The sequence below is a fragment of the Chiloscyllium punctatum genome, chromosome 27 (genome assembly GCF_047496795.1).
Source record: "Chiloscyllium punctatum isolate Juve2018m chromosome 27, sChiPun1.3, whole genome shotgun sequence".
Lineage (NCBI taxonomy): Eukaryota > Metazoa > Chordata > Chondrichthyes > Orectolobiformes > Hemiscylliidae > Chiloscyllium > Chiloscyllium punctatum.
Window position 1 is genome coordinate 43,964,558 of NC_092765.1, and position 20,570 is coordinate 43,985,127.

The 20,570-nt window shown below is 43.6% G+C and overlaps 1 protein-coding gene across 1 annotated transcript in view; it reads right to left on the reverse strand.

Annotated features, from left to right (window-relative positions):
* Nucleotides 1-5,141, reverse strand: part of mtf1 (metal-regulatory transcription factor 1) — a 74,300-nt gene extending 69,159 nt beyond the window's left edge. Inside the window, exons 1-2 of the mRNA XM_072548555.1 lie at nt 5,056-5,141; nt 1,603-2,091 (exon numbers count right to left, since the gene is read on the reverse strand). Coding sequence (XP_072404656.1) covers nt 1,603-2,055 — 453 coding nt within the window. The 5' untranslated portion in view covers nt 2,056-2,091; nt 5,056-5,141. The remainder of the gene's footprint in view (nt 1-1,602; nt 2,092-5,055) is intronic.
* Nucleotides 5,142-20,570: the final 15,429 nt, after the last annotated feature.

Sequence of the window (20,570 nt, forward strand, 5' to 3'; positions counted from 1 at the left end):
ATTTGGTTCCGTTTCTGCAGCTTCTGGTCGAGACGAACGTAATTTACTAGATCCCATGCAAAGACTGCACAAAACACTATACAGCAAACAACTAACAATCCGCATTCACAACACCAACTAGCCACTAAACACGACGACCAGCTGCGTAGCCATGCATACAGATGACAGGGACCACAAATTTAACTGGGACAGCACAACAATCATAGGACAAGCTAAACAAAGGACAGCCAGAGAATTCCGAAAAACATGGGACTCATCCACGGCCTCCATCAACAAGCACATGGACCTAGACCCAAAGTACCAGCCACTACAATGAAAAACCAGAACAAGCAACCAGACGCAGCAGAAACGGAACCAAATAAAGTTCTGGAAGAGATAGCACGGCAGCACCTCACAGGAGGCTCCAAAGCACTGAAGATGCCAGCTAGACAGGGGACAAAGCATCTGCAAATCAACTTCCCAACTCTGAACCTACCCACAAGCATGACAACCCTCAGCAAAATTTCACAAAACTAGCCTGTGTTGTACCAACTGCTTTTTTTCTAGCAAACATTTTAAATATTTCTGAACATTGACAGAAATTCAGTTTAAAAAGTGAATATCCAGTTCAAAACATATTACATACAATATTGAGGTGAGACTAGGATAGCACACTGGCTTCATTAGATAAAGCCACACTTTACTAATATCCTGGAATGTACTAAGCTAAATACTTGCTTGCATTTGTTGCCTTGGTGTAACAAGGATTGGCGCAAGTTCCATTTCAACATAATTAACACATTTTTGCAGCATTCCTGACACATGGGAAACAAAGTTTCAAACTGTTGTATATATTAGAGGCCAGCAGAGCAGGCATAATGTAAAACAAAACATATGCAGTGTTCAAGTGGGATCCTACTGGCTCAGCCAAAGACAGAAGGATGAAGAATTTATGCAGGAATTTTCAGAGGACAATAATGTGGCAACCAAATCAGCCTCCAATGGCAGACCTTTGGAAATGAAAAATGAGGAACAGAAAGGTACACAAGGACAAGAAAATGGATGAGAGACTTAGGTTATAAAAACGAAGAATGGGCAAACATCCCTTCTACCTTAAAAAAATCCTGAGAGAACTGCAGATGCTGTAAATCAAACAAAAAAGAAGTTGCTGGAAAAGTTTAGCAGGTCTGACAGCACCTGTGAAGAGAAATCAGTGTTAACGGTTCAGATCCAGCAACCCTCCCTCATAACTTATCCAGCAATTTGTTTTTGATTCCTTCTAGCTTTCATGGCTACATGCATTTTGCTACTCCAAGGTTCCATGTACAATAGTCGGTATCAGTACACCAATGTGACATTGACTTCTGGAACTGAAGTCATTGCAGCACATGGACCTCAGAGGCCCACACAGCCAGAAAGAAAATCAGAAGCAACACTGAGTGGGGCAAAACTGTCAAGCAATTTGAAAGGATAATAATCTTGACATCTAGGCACGAGGTTAGTGGACTTGGAGAGGGTGGAAATGGAATTGACAAGTGTACCTTTATATACACACACACACACATTCTGACTGAAATGTTGTAAAAGAACCTGTCAGCCTACCAAATTGCTTTGATTCATTACCTCTTTAACCTTTGTTTCTGGACACTCCGACTGCAGAGTGAGTGTGGCGCCTTCTATGTTCCTGGGCATGGGGGTGGATCCTGGATTAATGGTGAACTGAATCTGATCAGGAGAAATTGTGTGATGGACATAACCCTGTGACATTCCATCAGGATCCGATATCAAATAAAAGTTGTCCTCTCCACTTCCAGATAAAAATGACACCAAGTTATTATTGTTTCTGCCTTCATCTTCATCCTCATCCTCTTCTTCTAAGCCAATTGGGTCCTGTTCTATCAGTACAGTTGTCCGGTCATAAACAGTCCCAGAGGAAGGAGTAACCAGTCCATTTCTACCAGAAAATCCCATCTTGTCCTCTCTTGTCACCTCCTCTTCATCATCTTCGGTTTCATAAAACGTAACATTGTTATTCCCAGAGACAAGTTTGCCTTTTTCGGGGTCATTGTCACCCATGTTGTACACAGGATTATGGCAGAACAGTAGAATTTTCTGGAAAGTAGGGAAACACACAGTTAATACAGAAAAAACATGAGTGGAAAATGTTTCACTTAAATGGCACTTTTAAGAATCTCAAGACTAAGTGCAGACACTGCCATAATGTAGGAAATGTAGTAAACATTTTGTTCACATTTAGCTTTTACAAATAGCACACAATAACAATTTTGAAAGAAAAATACACTTATTGTACAAGTCATACGGATTAGTATTGCAGATTGATAAGAGCACATGAGGCAGCCACGAAGCCAGGCACATCTGTGTTAGCTTTCTGCAAAAACAAGTCACCAAATGCAACTTCCCCTTGCTGTCTTCCTTTTCAGCATTTTACTGAAGTTTAATAGAACTGACTTAAAAGGGAGCCAAGAGCAATTTTTTCACGCAGAGAAAGTGGAGAGTGTTTGGAATGAGCTGCCAGAGGAAGTCGTCGAGGCTGGTACAATTACAACATTTAAAAGGCATCCAGATGAGAATATGAATACGAAGGGTTTAAGAGAGATAGTTTGAGAGGGATACGGGCCAAGTGCTGATAAATGGGACTAGATTAATTTAGGATATCTGGTTGGCATGGCTGAAGTGGTCTTTGCATGTTGCACATCTCTGACTCCCTTATTATTGTAGTCAATGCCCCACGTGTTGTGCATTTCATTAACTGCTCCATATATGTCCTGCCAGTAAATCCCACTTTGATTTCCATTACATGCTGTAGCGCACTGGCCTCCGTAGATGTACAATAACCTCAATAAACTCAATTACGATGGGAAAAGGCCAATAATAGTTAACTCACCATGTTGGATAGGGAAGGGTACTGCCATGATTTACTGCGTGTGCATATTTACACATGGCGCAAGGCAAGAGGTCTGCTGCTTCTAACTAACTGTACACACCACCCCTCACCCCCAAAATAAAACAAAATTAGTACATCCGAGCAGGACAGGAGTAGAAGACTGTCAGGACAAACAAAGCATTTGTAAACTTCACTTGCTGAATTTAAGCTCAACAAGAATGCAAGGTCATTTTAAATAAGGCATTCCAGATAATTTGTGCACATGATTAGAGTCCAATTTTCATTCCAAGAATGCCAACAAATCAAGTTGCATTCTTTGATAGCTCCTAAACCAAGAATGAAACATTTTTCGAAAGATTTATTAGTTTTGAATATTTGGTACATGAACAATGTACTCCTCGATTTCCTTAGTCTGGGAGCATTGATTATTTCCAAGCAAGTGCATAAAATTCCAAACCAAACAGACTGTGATATCATGATTGGCTATGAATGAATTGAACATAAATTCCTTAAAGAAAAATTATACAAATGAACATTATACATTTAAATGCTCTTAAAAAGTGCCAAAATTGAACTTAGAAAATTATTTAATCATATTTAATTTTCCAAGAGCACATATTACAAATATATTCAATATAAATTTAAACATAATAAGTGGTTTACAATTAAGAACAATACAAATTTATACTACACTTGAAGTTTGATCACATAAACAGTCGTAAGATGCAATGCATTGAGCCTCAGATCATGGAGGCCCCAGATTCCTTTTTGTTTCAGAAAATGTGTGCATTCTCAGGACATGAGGATCACTGATATTAGCTATCACTGAAACTGGCTGGCTAACCTCAGTTTTTTTCAAAGGGCTGGTAATGGCTTACATTCTTGAACAGAGTCTTCTTATTTGCAAGTGCAGTACCAAGATGACAGATTCCTGTGCACAAAGGGCATGAAGTAATCAATTTGGCTACAAAAACCAGTCAAGGCTTCATGATGACTGAGTAACTAACTGGTTATGTGCATATTTGCTTCAAATTTGATCTCTTTTAAACTATCTCTAGATTACTCGTTTAATACGAATTTCACTCAAAATCAGTAGAAGGAAAGAACAGTGCAACAAGAAGCTTCAGTGTCTATAAGGTATCAACAGAGATGAAGGAAACCATGGCTTGTTGTGTTTCAGCTTGGATGAAAAGTATGCTTTAAGTGGGTGCTGGGCAGCTTAATTTTAAATTTCTCAACCACATTCTAACTCCATTATGGCTTAGCCCACCTAAATGCCAGCCATAACACTCTATGGTGGTCCCTTGTGCATTTCATCACTCCTTTATTACATAATTGGCAGCTCTGCCTTAGGGCCCATGTTCTGGGATTTCACCCTCATGCTCTCCATCCATCTCTCCCAAGGTTGTTCCTTGAAATCTACCTCGCCAACACAGTTTGTAGTTAGCTGCCTTAATACTCCTTGGCTCAGTGCCAACTTTTCATTTCGCAACCTTCCTGGAACGTTCTGTGATCTTTAGGCGCTAAAGAAATGCGAGCGAGGGTTATTGCGGCGCAGTGGTAAAATTTCTACCTCTGAGCCAGTAAACTGGCTTCATGCCCCACCTGCTTCCAGATGTGCACAATAACACCTGAGCAGGTTGGTGAAGATATCTATAAATACGAGCATAAACACTACACTAGCAAGTGCCTAGAGACGGTAATAAACCTGGGATCTTAACTGGAAAAGCAGATCGCTTGTGTACAGAGTTACAATGAGAGGTGCCCACAAAAGTTAAACGCATGGGGAAGACAATTTTCTTAAAAAGTCACTACCCTCCCTCCAGGAGAAGAGGACGGAGTGAAGTCTCCATGTGGAGGGAGGAAGGGACTCCAGCCCTGGCTGTGGGGTCTAAGAGGAGGGCAGTCATACCTCTTCTCTTACCTCCTACCACTGCCTTACAGTATAAGACGAGGCCCAGGAGTTGTCAGAGCCCCCGTTCCCAATTGCCCGGAACCATCCACACTGACAGCCCCGGCCGTTCCCCCGTGGAGGACGAGACTGGTGACTTGCAGCAGGAATGAGGGTAGAATCGATAAGGAAGACCTGAACCTACCCCTCCCCCCCCTCTTCCTCTCTGTCTTCCCGAGGGACACTAGGGTCTCTCCCCCTTCCCCAGCCTGCCTTTTACCTGTTTCCTCGGCCCCTCTCACAGCTGCGACTCCTGCAGCCGCCACCATGGCTCTCAACCAGCGCTGCACGCCGGGATTGCGGAGGACCGCGGCCGCGGCGCCGGCCCCGCCCCCTTCCCGATCCGCGCGCGCCCTCAGGATTCACCAGCCCAACGAACGCAAGACCGTCCGGCCTCCGCCTCCTCCCTCCCCCCTCAGCACCCGGGGCCGCTATCGAGAGGCCGATCGAATGCATCATGACTGGCGAATTTTGCACAGGATTTCAAAGGCCCCGTTCAGCCCGTTTCCACGGCGACGACCTCCCGGGGGCATGGGGTCGACGCTGATGTCATCCCAGTGGCACGTGATCCCGGGGCCCCGCCTCCTGCGGTGGAGGGGCGGAGCTTTCCAGAAAGTTCAGGTACCTTCTCCCCCAGGACATTACCAGGCTGCTGTGTTTATGATTAATTCAAGAAATCTGCTTTCAGATCCATCTTTAATCCCGTTCCAGTTATTAACATATTACCATCTGATATTGTTCCTCTCCAGAATTATGGAAAGGGGTGGTTAGATCCCCAAGTTGACCATGACATTGAAGGAGGAGAAAGTGAGGACTGCAGATGCTGGAGATCAGAGCTGAAAAATGTGTTGCTGGAAAAGCGCAGCAGATCAGGCAGCATCCAAGGAGCAGGAGAAACGACGTTTCGGGCATAAGCCCTTCTTCAAGAATCATGACACTGAAGGTCTACCTGGATCCACTCTCCCAATAGTTACCTTAATTCCTCGCTCATTGCAATTCTGTCATTGAAAAGGCTCTTTTATGCAGCCCCTTCCAATCCTACAACCACTACCATCTCAAAAGTACACCACATTCTGCAAGTTACCCTCCAACTCACTCAACTGACTTGGAAATATATGGCTGTCCCTTTGCTGCCGCTGGGTTAAAGTTGTGGAACTCCCTGCCTGTAAGCATTGCGGGCCTACCTGCAGCTCCTGGATTGCATCAGTTCACGTAAGGGGCTTTCAACTACTTCAGGGGCTATTAGGACATGGGCTTAAATGCTGGCCCAAGATTAGAGTGGTACTGGAAAAGCACAGCAGGTCATGCAGCATCCGAGGAGCAGGAAAATTGATGTTTCGGGCAGAAGCCCCTCATCAGCTCCTCTGATGCTGCCTGACCTGCTGTGTTTTTCCAGCACCACTCTAATCTCCAGTATCTGCAGTCTTCACTTTCACCTACTTAAATACTGGCCCAGCCCACATGCCCCTCATTCCATGCCTGAATTTAAAAATCACTATTCTCTCAAGTAAAATCCCAAATGTTGACTTGAAAACTGTTGCCAATGGTTTTACCATAAGATTACAGTAAGATGGCGGCAGATTAGGACATTCCAGTCAAAGCCAGAGTGGTTTCTCTGCTGTCATCTCGGATTCTTGGCCTCAGACACTGGCCCCAGCCTCCGACTCCCAGTCTCTGAAAGAGGGTCAGCCGCCCGGAGAGGGGACGTCAGCAGCCCAGAGCAGGGAAGCCAGCAGCCTGGGTGGGGATGCCAGCGATCTGTGTGCCCAGAGCAGGACAACAGCAAACCAATGCAGGAGCAGTGTAGATGCTTCCCTGCATTGGTTTGCTGCAGAGAGCCCTTGGAGAGAGACTGTGATGTTTGTCTTTTTAACTTTGCTTCTTGTTTATCTGTTATAGTTATACTGTTTATAGCTGTAATGTAACTTTTTTCATTTTTCTATTCTGTAACTAAGGATTGTACCTAGGTACCTTTATACCTGAGATGGCGCGGTAAGTGGTGACTTCGAAACTTTTCACTGTACTCATTTGAGTGCACATAACAATAAACCTAAATCAGTTCAATCCAATGCAATGCTGAATGCCAACACTTCTCCTATTATCCCTCAAAACAAACCATCAAACTATCATATCCTAGTCCATATCTAACGTCATTCTCTCTATTGATGTTCCCTGCACAGCCTCTGACCTCACTGTCTCGCAATTGCCTATCTCTACCTCCTTCCTAAGATTGACACGTCAGACATTGGTTCAACTCATTCTTGGTCCACGTAACTGATTTCCTCTGATGTGAACTCTTTTCCACCGTGCCTGAAGTCATTTTCCCCCTCTAATGATGGGGAAAAATTAATTGATTTTGTCCCCAAGCATCTGCTATTCAGTAAAATCATGGCTGCTCCAATTGATTGGACAAAGAGAGTTAGGTCACAGAGCAGCCATGATTTAATAACTTGAATTATCTTAAATTGATATCAGTCTCAGATTTTAAATTAACAGTTGGTCTAGCATCATTTGCCATTCACAGGAGAGTAATCCAAATTTCTACCATCCATTCTGTGTGAAAGTGTTGCATAATTTCATTCCTGAAGCGTTTGGCTTTTAGGCTATGTGTCCCAAAGAAAGATGGACTAGCATCCCACCTAGAAAAAAAGGTTTGTCTCCACCTACCCCTTTCCATTTCCCTCAGAAATGATTGATGAAATTACCTATGATGGCCATTTAAAAGCTCAAGGATACTGAACATTCCCCTAGAAACAGCCTTGTATGTACACGTCTCAATGAAAACACCATTGCACAGTCATGATATTTTTCAATAAACTTCTGTATACCAATTCCATGCATTGTTCATACCTAACTGGTCCAATTCAAGCTGCGACTTATAGGTGTTAGCTCAGTTGGCTTGACAGCTGATCTGTGATACGGAGTAATATAAACAGTATGGGTTCCATTCCTTCCACTGGCTGAGGTCACCACGAAAGACTCTCCTTCTCAACCTTGCCCCTTATCTGAGATGTCATGACTCTCAGGTTAAACCTCCACTCATCTCTAATGAGTAAGCAGTCCTATGATCTAGTAAGACTGTGGCGACTTTATATGACTTAGAGTCATAGAGATGTACAGCACGGAAACAGACCCTTTGGTCCACCTCGTCCATGCCAACCAAATATCCTAACCTAATCTAGTCCCAGTACTTGGCCCACATCCCTTTGAACCCTTCCTATTCATATACCCATCCAAAAACCTTTTAAATGCTGTCATTGTACAAGCCTTCACCACTTCCTCTGGCTGCTGATTCCATACACGGACTGCCCTCTCTGTGAAAATGTTGCCTCTTAGGTCCCTTTTATATCTTTCCCTTCTCACCCTAAATCTATGTTCTCTAATTCTTGACTCCCCCATCCTAAGGAAAATACCTTGTCTATTTATCCTATGCATGACTCTCATAAACCTCTATAAGGTCATCCTTCAGCCTCTGATGCTCCAGGGAAAACAGCCCCAGCCTGTTCAGCCTCTCCCTATAGTTCAAATCCTCCAACCCTGGCAACATCCTTGTAAATCTTTTCTGAATCCTTTCAAATTTAACAACATTCCTGTGCTTCTGACAGTTGTTCCATGTAGTCCTATTTCTATAACTTCTGCTTTTTAGTTATGATAACTAGTCTGATGTGAAACTGACATTTGCCCTTGTATTGAGCATGGAAGCGACATGTTTATTGATGTAGACAATTTCTGTCCCTTCTGGATCATTTGGGAATACCTCATGGAACCAAATATCTATGGTAGCAATTTGTTTTGAGAGGTGAGAACCTCCTTTTAGATTCTTTATCTACTCTTTTGTCATTTTTCTTGAAGTTATCACTTAGGAATCTCTAACTTTATCTCCTGAAGCTTTCAGTTGCTCCATAAAGAGTCTCTTTCACTCAGGCCCTGACATTTTGATATGTTGGTTTTTCTCTCACTTCCTGTGAAATGCATGTAGTTTTGGTGTTGTATTTAAGAAAGAATGTCCTGGCATTGAAGGACAGCTCTTAGAAGAATGTTTTCTTTCAACCAAAGCTGATACAGTGTTCCAATATCAATCTCCATTAGAACTGAAAAACCATTTAACCAGATGTTTATTTTGATTGGGTCTGATTTGGATGTTGCTGAGCAATTTAACTGTTCCAGAAAAGATGTAGGTTAACTTTCCAGAGTATAAACTGTCCTGGATACTGGCCTATGAGTTATCTGAATTTAGGTCTAGTAGGAATCTTCAGCTGTATTGAGTTCGCACCTCGGCAGCAACTACAATGGATTGTGAGCCCGGATCCTGAAGAAAATTTTAACTCTTTGTCCAAGGCTTGGCTTAGTTTTGGGGTTTTGCTGTGGGCCAACCTAGAGTCCCTCTGTTCAGGATATATCCTGAGTGTGACTCTGCAATGGCCTTTAGTCAAGTGTTGCTCCCCTAGCAGAATCAGCCTGGTGAGGGTGTCCATTTCTGTCGGAATACCCTGCAACGCTTATGCTCCACTTGCTATTTTTCCCATGATTAAGTCAGTTGTAGGGCCTGATTGAGGTCCAGCTGAGCTCCAGCTAGTAGGCATTTTTGCATTGTTACATCGTTAATCCCACATACCAAACAAACAGTCTCTCAGCCTATCAATGTGTTAAACCAAAGTCACAGGTTTCTGCCAGTCTGCTTAACCTAGTCAAAAGTTCTGATATGGACTACCCTGGTTCCTAAACTGCCAAGTAAAAATGATAGCGACTCAGAATTACAGGAGGCTTGGAGCCTGAAAGGTTTTGGTATCTGATGGCTCAGGGAACGTTAGGCTCCTTGTAACAGAAAAAGCTGTGGCTTCATAAGCTGTTAGGAGAATTACCTATTGCTTTTCGTCAGCCACAATGCCACTTGCCCAGAAAAAATAACATATCCTTTCCAACATACTGAACCCAGTCGCCAACAGCAGGGTTGAACTAATCAAGCTTCCCAAAGAAAGGCATGATGTACTCAAAGAAGACTATTACAAGCATGTTTCTTAAGGATTGCACTTTACTGTTATTGCCACAGAAACAATTCCACAGAAGCCAGTATTACAATAGCAAGTCACCCTTTACTTATACATGAGCAATCCTTGACACTCATACTGCCTTTTCTGAGTCAGCTATCAGAATATATTTGTCAGCCAGTGCTCTCTGATTGACCAGATTAACAGCCCCCATTAGAGGGCTATGAGGTCCAACTGACTGACCTCATTACAATCATTACCAGGGTATTAGAAACCTGGTGCCGAGGTGTGTCTTTTCCATGGAAAGCAGAGTAAATAGCTTTAGGTTTTATTTTTAGACAAAAGAAGCATGAGTGGGTGGAGTCAGGCTCACACATTCCCAGGGTTTTAGTTTTAGAACATAGAACGTTACAGCGCAGTACAGGTCCTTTGGCTCTCGATGTTGCACCGACCTGTGAAATTAATCTGATGCCCATCAAACCTACACTATTCCATTATTATCCATATGTATGTTCAATGCCCATTTAAATGCCCTGAAGTCGGCGAGTCTCCTACTGTTGTAGGCAGGCCGTTCCACAGTCCTGCTACTCTCTGATACCCCTGATATCTGTCCTAAATCTATCACCCCTTGATTTAAAGCTATGTCCCCTTATGTTAGCCTTCACCTGCTAAATCTGCTAAAAACTAGGCGTGAGGCCTTCAGATCAGACCTACTCAAATATAAGGAATCCAAGTATGACCTTTGCAGAGCTATTAAGACAATCAAGGACCAATACCGATCCAAACTAGAGACCCAGACAGACACCTGGCGACAATGGGAAGGACTGAATGACATCACAGGTTCTAAAAAGAGACAGTGCAAGATAGCAGACGATGGCTTTGAGCAGACTTTCGGTGGAGAGGTAACACCTATTCCGACAGGTCCTGACACACCTATCCCAACAGTGACTGCATCAGAGATTGGATCAGTTTTCCTTCGTGTGATTCCAAGGAAATTGATTGGGCCTGATGGAGTACCAGACCGTGCACTCAGAGCATGTGCAGATCAACTGGCAGAGGTCTTCTCGGATATCATCAACCTCTCCCTGCAGCAGGCCACTGTCCCTGCCTGTTTCAAAAGGGCCAACATCATCCCTGTGCCTAAGAAGGCTCATGCAGCATGTCTCAATGACTACTGCCCAGTGACCCTAACTTCGGTGGTCATGAAGTGCTTTGAAAGGCTGGTCGTGGCATTAATCAACTCCAGCCTCCCCACTACTTTTGACCACTCCAATTTGCCTATTGGACCAACAGATCCACATCAGATGCCATACACTTGCCCTTCACTTCTCCCTAGAATATCTTGACACCAAGAACAGCTATGTAAGAATCCTACTCATTGACTACAGTTCAGCCTTCAACACTATTATCCCTTCGAGACTGATTACTAAACTTAATGATCTGTAACTGGATCCTCAATTTTCTGACCCACAGGCCACAACCAGTGAAGATTGCAGACTATATTTCGTCCTCACTAACACTCAACACTGGAGCCCCCCCCCCCCCCCAGGAGTGCATACTCAGCCCCCTACTGTACTCACTGTAAACCTATCAGTGCGTTGCCAAATACCAGACTAACGCCATTTACAAGTTCATAGTTGGTCAAATCTCAGATGGCGACAAAACAGACTACAGACGGGAGGTGGAAGACCTGGAAAATTGTGCACCAAGAACAACCTAGCTCTCAAAACCAGCAAAACCAAGGAACTCATTATTGACTTTTGGCGAGATGTTACTCATGCCCCCCTACACATTAACAGCATAGACGTGGAACGAGTGGAGAGTGTCAAGCTCCTGGGAGTGGTCATCCACAACAAGCTTTCTTGGACTCTTCATGTGGACGGACTGGTTACAAAGGCCCAACAACATCTCTTCTTCTCAGGCAGCTGAAGAAATTTGGCATGATGGCGAATATCCTTGCCAACTTTTATAGGTGAACCATCAAGAGCATTCTGTCTGGATATATCGCTACCTGGTATGGCAACTGTACCATTCAAGATTGGAGACGGTTACAGAGATTGGTGAACTCAGCTTGGACAATCACAAAGGCCAACCTCCCATCTATAGAATCCAACTACCAGGCCCGCTGTCAAGGAAAGGCCGCCAGCATTCTCAAAGATCCATCCCACCCTGGCAAAGTTTTTCTACAACCTCTACCGTCGGGGAGAAGGTACAGAAGCTTGAACACACACACCAGCCAGTTTCAAAACAGTTTCTACCCTGATGTTGTTAGAATACTGAATGGACTCACAAACTCTTAACATCCGCCTGTACCTTGTTTTTGATTTTGCCGCTGTTTACCTGTTATTTACTATCTACGCTACTTAACTCTGTGATCTACCTGTATTGCTCACAAGACAAAGCTTTTCAATGTGCCACGGTACACGTGACAATAAATTCAATTCATTCTTTCAATTCAATTCACCATTCGAGGAAAAAGGCTCTCACTGTCCACCCTATCTAACCTTCTAATTATCTCATACGTCTCAATTAAGTCACCTCTGAACCTTGTTCTCACAAATGAAAACAGCCTCAGTTCCCTCAGCCTTTCCTCATAAGACCTTCCTTCCATACCAGGCAACATCCTAGTAAATCTCCTCTGAACCCTTTCTAAAGCTTCCACATCTTTCCTATAATGTTGTGACCAAAACTGTACACAATACTCTAGGTGCGGCCTTACTAGTGTCTTGTACTGCTGAAGCATGAACACGTGGCTCTGAATCTCAATTCCCCCTATCAATAAACGCCTACACACCATGGGCCTTTTTAACAACCCTATCAACCTGGATGGCAAATTTCAGGTATTTATGCACCTGGACACTGAGATCTCTTTGTTCATCTGCACTGCCAAGAATTTTACCATTAGCCCAGTACTCTATTCCTGTTATTTCTTCTGAAGTGAACCACCTCACACTTTTCTGTATTAAACTCTATTTGCCACTTCTCTGCCCAGCTCTGCATCTTATCAATGACCCTCTGTAACCCACAACATCCTTTGGCACTATCCACAACTCTGCCTACCTTAGTGTCATCCACAAATTTATTAACCCATCCTTCTACGCCCACATCCAGATCATTTATTAAAATGACAAACAACAGTGGCCTGAAAACAGATCCTTGCGGCACACCACTGGTAACTGAGCTCCAGGATGAACATTTCCCATCAACCACCACCCTTTTTCTTCTTTCAGCCAGCCAATTTCTGATCCAATTCACTAAATCACTTTTAATCCCAAAACTCTATACTTTGTGCAATAGCCTACTGTGTGGAACCTTAGCAAATGCCTTACTGAAGTGCATATACACTACATCAACCGCTTTACTTTCATCTACCTGTTTTGTCACCTTCTCAAAGAACTCAAGGTTAGTTAGGCACAACCTACCCTTCACAAAACTGAGTTGAACATCTTTAATCAAATTATTCCTTTCCAGATGATTATAAATCCTATCTCTTATAACCTTTTCCAACACCTTACTCACAACAGAAGTAAAACTCACTGGCCTATGATTACCAGGGTTGTCTCAACTCCCCTTCTTAAACAAGGGAACAACATTTGCTATCGTCCTGTCTTCTGGCACTACTCCTGTCAACAATGATGACATAAAGATCAAAGCCACTTTTACTTTCAGTTGCTGAGTTGGGGTTTTGGAGTTGAAGCTGCTAGATGCAGCTCTCTGCTGCTGCAAAAAGCTTGAGTTCTTTCTCTCCTGCTAGATTCATTCTGTCAGTGTTCCTTCTGAATTGGAGGAGATAGCAAGTGAGGGTATTCACTTTTGCTGAACTTGCCTTTGCCATGGGTGTATTTATGATTGCCACTATTTTGATAGAGTAAAGTTATGCCAATTCTTCCTTTGTATTTTTATTTTAAGTATGGTGTCAAAATAAATATTTTAAGTATGGTGTATTTTGCTTAAAGCTAGTAGTTTGACCAATTGATTCACAACTGAAAAGCAGTACCTTATACTTGCATAAGATAAAAGTTAGCATGTGGACTATCTCCTTGATATGTTTTGGAGGGTTTGGTCTGGTCCATAACACCTGGGGTCTGATGGACATCATCCTAGGATGTTGGAGAGATGACTACTGATAGAGTTAATGCATTGGTTTTAATGGGATGGGATTAGTTTAGAATGACAGCATATGATGGGCAAAGGGTCTATTCCTGTACTGTACTGTTCTATGCTCAATGTTCTAACGAGAGGTGATCTTATTGAAATGTAAGAGATGCTAAGAGGGTTTGACAGGATAGATATTGAGAAGATATTTCTACTGACAGGGAAATCTTAAACGAGGGACTGAATCTTAATTGAGTAGTGTTGAGATTTTCTGCAGGTTTTCACACTATGAAGCCAAGCAAATTTCTTATTCTATCCTGCCGAACTTGACTCACTAATTACCAACTTCGCTCTATGTCATCTCTTACATCTAATTTTCATCCTATTTTACCTCTGACTCTTACCAAAATAACTCATCACTCAGCAGATATCCTAGAATACACTGGCATCCCTTGTGCCTGATCCATATTTAAGAGTCGATTATGCAACCAGATAATTGTCAGTTCAGAGTTGCCCTGCACATTTGCCTCGGATATGGCAGTCTGGAGTAAATTGGCACCCTACTTTATGAGAAGGGTCCTGGAGGTCTTGCTGGACAAGATGGTGCACAGAAAGGACTGTTTCTTATCCCAGGAACAACAGTAGAGATCATACGGGCAGATTATTCCACACCCTGGTCCACTCCTTCATCACTACACACACTCCTCCCTCCCCACTCCAGCACATTCCCATACAATCGCATAAAGTGTAACACTCATCCATTCACGTTCTCCCTCCTCACTGTTCAAGGCCCCAAACTCGCCTTCCAAATGAAGCAATGTTTCACATGTACTTCTTTCAATTTATTGTATTCAAATGCAACAAGATCTGGACAATATCCAGGCTTGGGCCAACAAGTGGCAAATAACATTCGTGCCAGACAAATGCAGGCAATTACCATTACCAATAAGAGACACTCTAACCACCGCCCCTTGACATTCAATGGTATGACCATCACTGAATCCCCCACTGTCAATATCCTTGAGGTTACCATTGACCAGAAACTCAACTGGACTCACCACATAAACACGGTGGCTACAAGAGCAGGTCAGAGACTAGGGATATTGCGGCGAGTCTCACCTCCTGACACCCCCAAGTCTATCCACCATCTACAAGGCGCAAGTCAGGAGTGTGATGGAATACTCCCCACTTGCCAGGATGCAGCTCCAACAACACTCAAGAAGCTTGACACTTTCCAGGACAAAGCAACTTGCTTGATTGGCATCACATCTACCAACATTCAATTCCTCCACTACTGGCACTCAGTAGCAGCAGTGTGTACTATCTACAAGATGCCCTGCAGAAATTCACCAAAGATACTGAGATAGCACCTTCAAAACTCACTATCACTTCCATCTAGAAGGACAAGGGCAGCAGGTAGTTGGGAACACCATCACCTGCAAGATCTCCTCCAAGCCACTCACCACCCTGACTTGGAAATATACTGCCATTCCTGCACAGTCATCGGGTCAAAATCCTGAAATTCCCTCCTTACCAGCAATGTGGGTCAACCCATTGCAACTGCACTGCAGCAATTCAAGAAGGCAGCTCACCACCACCTTCTCCAGGGCAAATAGGGGTGGGCTATCAATGCTGACCAGTCAGCAATGCCCAAGTCCCACAGAAATGAATTTTTAAAAAAATTTAGTGCTCACATTACACTCTACATCAATGAGACCGAAAGCAGATTGGGTGATTGTTTTGCAGAACACCTCTGCCTACCCAGAGGAATGACCCTGACCTCCTCGTTGTTTCCCATTTCAGTAAACTATCTTACTCTCATGCAAACATTTCTATCCTGGGCCTGTTGCAATATTCCAATGAAGCACAACACAAGCTTGAGGAACAACACCTCATTTACAACTTCAGCACTTTACAGCCTCGAAGTCTCAACATTGAATAATAATTTAAGAAATTGACCACTTCATGTGCCATCCATTTTCCTTACATTCTCTGTCCCTCCCCTGCCCCACAGCTGTGCCATGTTTGTGTCTTGTTTACTTTGCACTTAACAGCGATGACTCATTCTCTGTCTTTCACACCTTAATTTACACCCTTTTAACATAATTGTTTTGTTTCTCCACAATTAACACAGTTTATCTTCTGCAGTAGGCCTCTTGTCACCTGAGTCCTTGCTTCTCCGCTGCCTCTGTCAAAAATAAAAAAGACTAATTTTCCAACACCTTTAATTTCCACAGAAAATTTGTACCAGACTCAAAACGTTAACTCTGTTTTTCTCTCTCTCCACAGACAAATTCCTAGAGTTTCTCAAGTGTTCTGTTATATCAGACCACACCAGCCTGATCTAAATTGCCAAAACAGTCAGCATAGTCTCAGCAATCTGGAGGAAAGCACTGTACTATAAGGAGAGGTACATCACCTTCTCCACTGCGTCAGCTGGAGTGTGGCTATCTTTTCTCTGATACAAAACACCCATTCTATCTCTGCTACTGTACCCATTTCCCAAGAAGATTCATTGTCTAGCACTCTCACTATTTTCTGCAATATTGTTCCCACTTGCTCACACACACCCCAATCCCTGACGCCACTAACTCTACATGATGTCCACGCTGCCTGATCACTCACTCGGCACACCTCCACATCGATACTGACAGAGACAGCTATGCCACCCACTTTTAACTCTTGTTAATACCTACCCATCCCTCAAAGCAGGAGGCAAACAGCCCACAGTAGGGCAGGACAATGGGTCGTTTGGTTCCTCTTCACATATGAAGAGAGGATCATGATTCTAACTGCCCCAACAAGAGCCTGAATAGGTATTGGAGGCTGCCCATGACGTTTCTTGTATTCACCTGTGAGATGTGGGTGTCACTGACTGGGGTCAGCACTTATTGCTTGTCCTTGGTTGCCTTTGATAAGGTGCAGGTAAGCTGTCTTCTTGAACTGCTGCAGTCCACCTGCTGTAGGTTGACCCACAATGCCCTTCGGGAGGGAATTCTAGGATTTTGATTGTGATGTATTTCCAAGTCAGATGGTGAGTGACCTGGAGGGGAACTTGCAGGTAATGCTGTTCCCATGTATCTGCTGTATCATGTATAATCTTTCTAGATGAACGTGATCATAGGTTTGGAAAGTACTGTCTAAGGATCTTTGGTGAATTTCTGAAGTACATCTTGTAGCTAATACACACTGCTGCTACTGAAGGTCAGTGTGGATGGAGTGATGTTTGTGAATGTGTTGCCCATCATGTGAGTTGCTTTGTCCTGGATGGTGTCTAGTTGTTGGAGGTACACCCATCCAGGCAACTGGGGACTTTTCCATCACACTCCTGAGTTGTGCCTTGTAGATGGCAGACGGGCTTTGGGGAGTCAGGAAGTGAGTTACTCCCTATAGTATTCTTAGCCTCTGACCTGCTGTTACAGTCATTGTGTTTATGTGACAAGTCCAGTTGAGTTTCTGGTCAACCCTGAGGATTTTGATATTGGGGAAGTATATGATGGTAACACCATTGAACGTCAATGGGTGGTGGTTAGATTGTCTCTTATTGGAGATGGTCATTGCTTGGCATTTGTGCGAATGTTATTTGTCACTTTCTCAGCCCAAGACTGGATATTGTCCAGATCTTCTTGCTTCAGTATCTGAGCAGTTGCGTATAATGCTGAACATTGTCAAACATTGGTGAACATCCCCACTTCAGACCTTATAGTGAAGGGAAAGTCATTGATGAAGCAGCAGAAGATAGTTGGACCTAGGACACTACCCTGAGGAACTCCTACAGAGATGTCCTGGAGCTGAGATAACTGGACATTGGGGCCAGTTCTGGGGAAAGTGGGACTATTATAAAATGGAAGGTCTACATCTGAACCAAACCGGAACCAATATCCTTGGGGGAGTTTTTGCTGCTGCTGTTGGGGAGGTTTTAACATAATGTGGCAGGGGGCTGGGAACCAGAAGAGAAAAAAAGTAGGCAGCAAGGTGGAGACTGGAGACTGTAAGAATTATGAAGATAGCATTAATAAAAGGAAGAGTAGGCAGAGAGCAGATGAGTGCAATAAAACTGGTGGCCTGAAATGCATCTACTTTAATGCATGGAGTATAGTGTGTAAGGCAAATGAACTTAGGGCTTAGATTGGTGCCTGGGAGTAATACGTTATTGCAATCACAGAGACTTAGTTGAAGAAAAGGCATGATGATGGGCAACTAAATGTTCCAGGATATAGATGCTTCAGACAGGACAGGGAGGGAAGTAAAAAGGCAGGTGGAGTTGCATTGCTGGTCAGGGACGATATCACAGCTGTGCTAAAGGAGCACACTATGGAGGTCTTGGGTAGTGAGGCATTATGGGTGGAGCTGAGAAATAAGAAGAAGTTACATTGTTGGGGCTGTATTACAGGCCTCCCAACAGTGAGCGTGAGGTAGAAGAACAAATAGGTAAACAGATTATGGAAAGATGTAGAGGCAACAGGGTGGTGGTGATGGGAGATTTTAATTTTCCCAACATTGACTAGGATACACTTAGCATCAGAGGTCTGGATGGGGTAGAATTTCTAAGCAGCGTCCAGGAGAGTTATCTAGAGCAGTATGTCAATAATTCGATGAAGGAAGGGGCCAAATTGGACCTGGTACTGGGGAACGAGCCAGAACAGGTGGTAGAAGTTGCAGTGCGGGATTTCTTTGGGAACAGTGACCATAATTCTGTAAGTTTTAGAATACTCACAGATAAAGAACAGTGTGGTCCTAAGGGAAGAGTACTAAACTGGACCAAGACCAATTATATCAAAATTAGGCTGGAGCTCGGAAATGTGGATTGGACACAGCTATTTGAAGGGAAGTCCACATTTGAGATGTGGGAGTCTTTCAAAGATAGGTTAAAGATAGTGCAGGATAGGCATGCCCCGTTGAAGGCAAAGGATAGGAAAGGCAAAATTCATGAACTGTGGATGACAGGGGACTAGCCAAGAGGAAAAGGGAAGCGTACATAAGGTCTAGGCAGCTAAGAACAGAACGGGCCCTGGAGGAATATCAGAAGAGTAGAACCAGTCTTGCTAAAAGGGGTCATGAAATAGCTTTAGCGAGCAGAATTAAGGAGAATCCCAAAGCATTTTATTCTTATACAAGAAGCGGGTAACTAGAGAAAGGATTGGTCCATTAAAGGATAACGAAAGAAGGCTGTATGTCGAACCTGAGAGAATGGGTGAGATTCTGAATGATTACTTTGCGTCAGTGTTCACTGAGGAGAGGGACATGATGAATGTTGAGATTTGGGATAGAAGTTTGACCAGTCTGGATCATAAGTAGGGAAGATGTGTTGGGTAGGCTAGAGGTTATTAAGGTGGGCAAATCCCCAGGACCGGATGGGATCTATCCCAGGATGCTGAAGGGCGTGAGAGAGGAAATAGCTGGGGCTCTGACAGATATCTTTGTGGCATCCTTAAACACAGGGGAGGTGCCGGAGGACTGAGGGTTGCTCATGTTGTCCCCCTGTACAAGAAGGGTAGTAGAGATATTCCGGGTAACTACAGACCAGTGAGCCTGATGTCAGTGGTGGGAAAGTTGCAAGAGAAGGTACTGAGGGATAGGATCTATTTATATTTAGAAAAGAATGGGCCTATCAGTGATAGGCAAGATGGTTTTGTGCAGGGGAGATTGGCTTTACCAACTTAATAGAGTTCTTCGAGGAAGTGACCAAGTTGATAGATGAAGATGTTGATATCATATACATGGACTTTAGTAAGGTGCTTGATAAGGTTCCCCATGGCAGACTAATGGAGAAAGTGAAGTCACATGGTGTGCAGGGTGTTCTATGTAGGTGGATAAAGAACTGGTTGAGCAACAGGAGACAGAGTAGTAGTTGAAGAGAGTTTCTCGAAATGGAGAGAGATGACCAGTGGTGTTCCACAGGGGTCAGTGTTGGGGCCAATGTTGTTTGTAATATACATAAATGATCTAGAAGAGGGCACTGTTGGTATGATCAGCAAGTTTGCAGATGACACAAAGATTGGTGGAGTAGCAGAAAGCATAAGGGACTGTCAAAGAATACAGGAGGATACAGATAGACTGGAGAGTTGGGCGGAAAGGTGGCAGATGGTTTTCAATCCAGACAAATGTGATGCGTTTAGGCAAGACTAATTCGAGAGCGAATTATACAATGAACGGAAGAGCCTTGGGAAAGGTTGATGGGCAGAGAGATCTGGGGATGCAGGCCATTGTACCTTGGAGTTTACTGCACAGCTGGATAGAGTGGTCAAGAAGGCATATAGTGTGCTTGCCTTCATTGGACAGAGTATTGAGTATAAGAGCTGGCAAGTCATGTTAAAATTGTACAAGACATTGGTTCGACCGCATTTAGAATACTGTGTACAGTTCTGGTCGCCACATTACCTAAAGGATGTGGACGCTTCGGAGATGGTGCAGAGAAGGTTTATGAGGATGTTGCCTGGTATGGAAGGTGCTAGCTGTGAAGAGAGGTTGAGTAGGTTAGGTTTATTTTCATTCGAAAAAAGGAGATTGAGGGGGAACCTGATTGAGGTTTACAAAATCATGAAGGATATAGACAGGTGGATGGAGATAAGCTTTTTCCCAGGGTGAAGGACTCAATAACGAGAGGTCACGCTTTCAAGGTGAGAGGTGGAAAGTTTAAGGGGATACACGC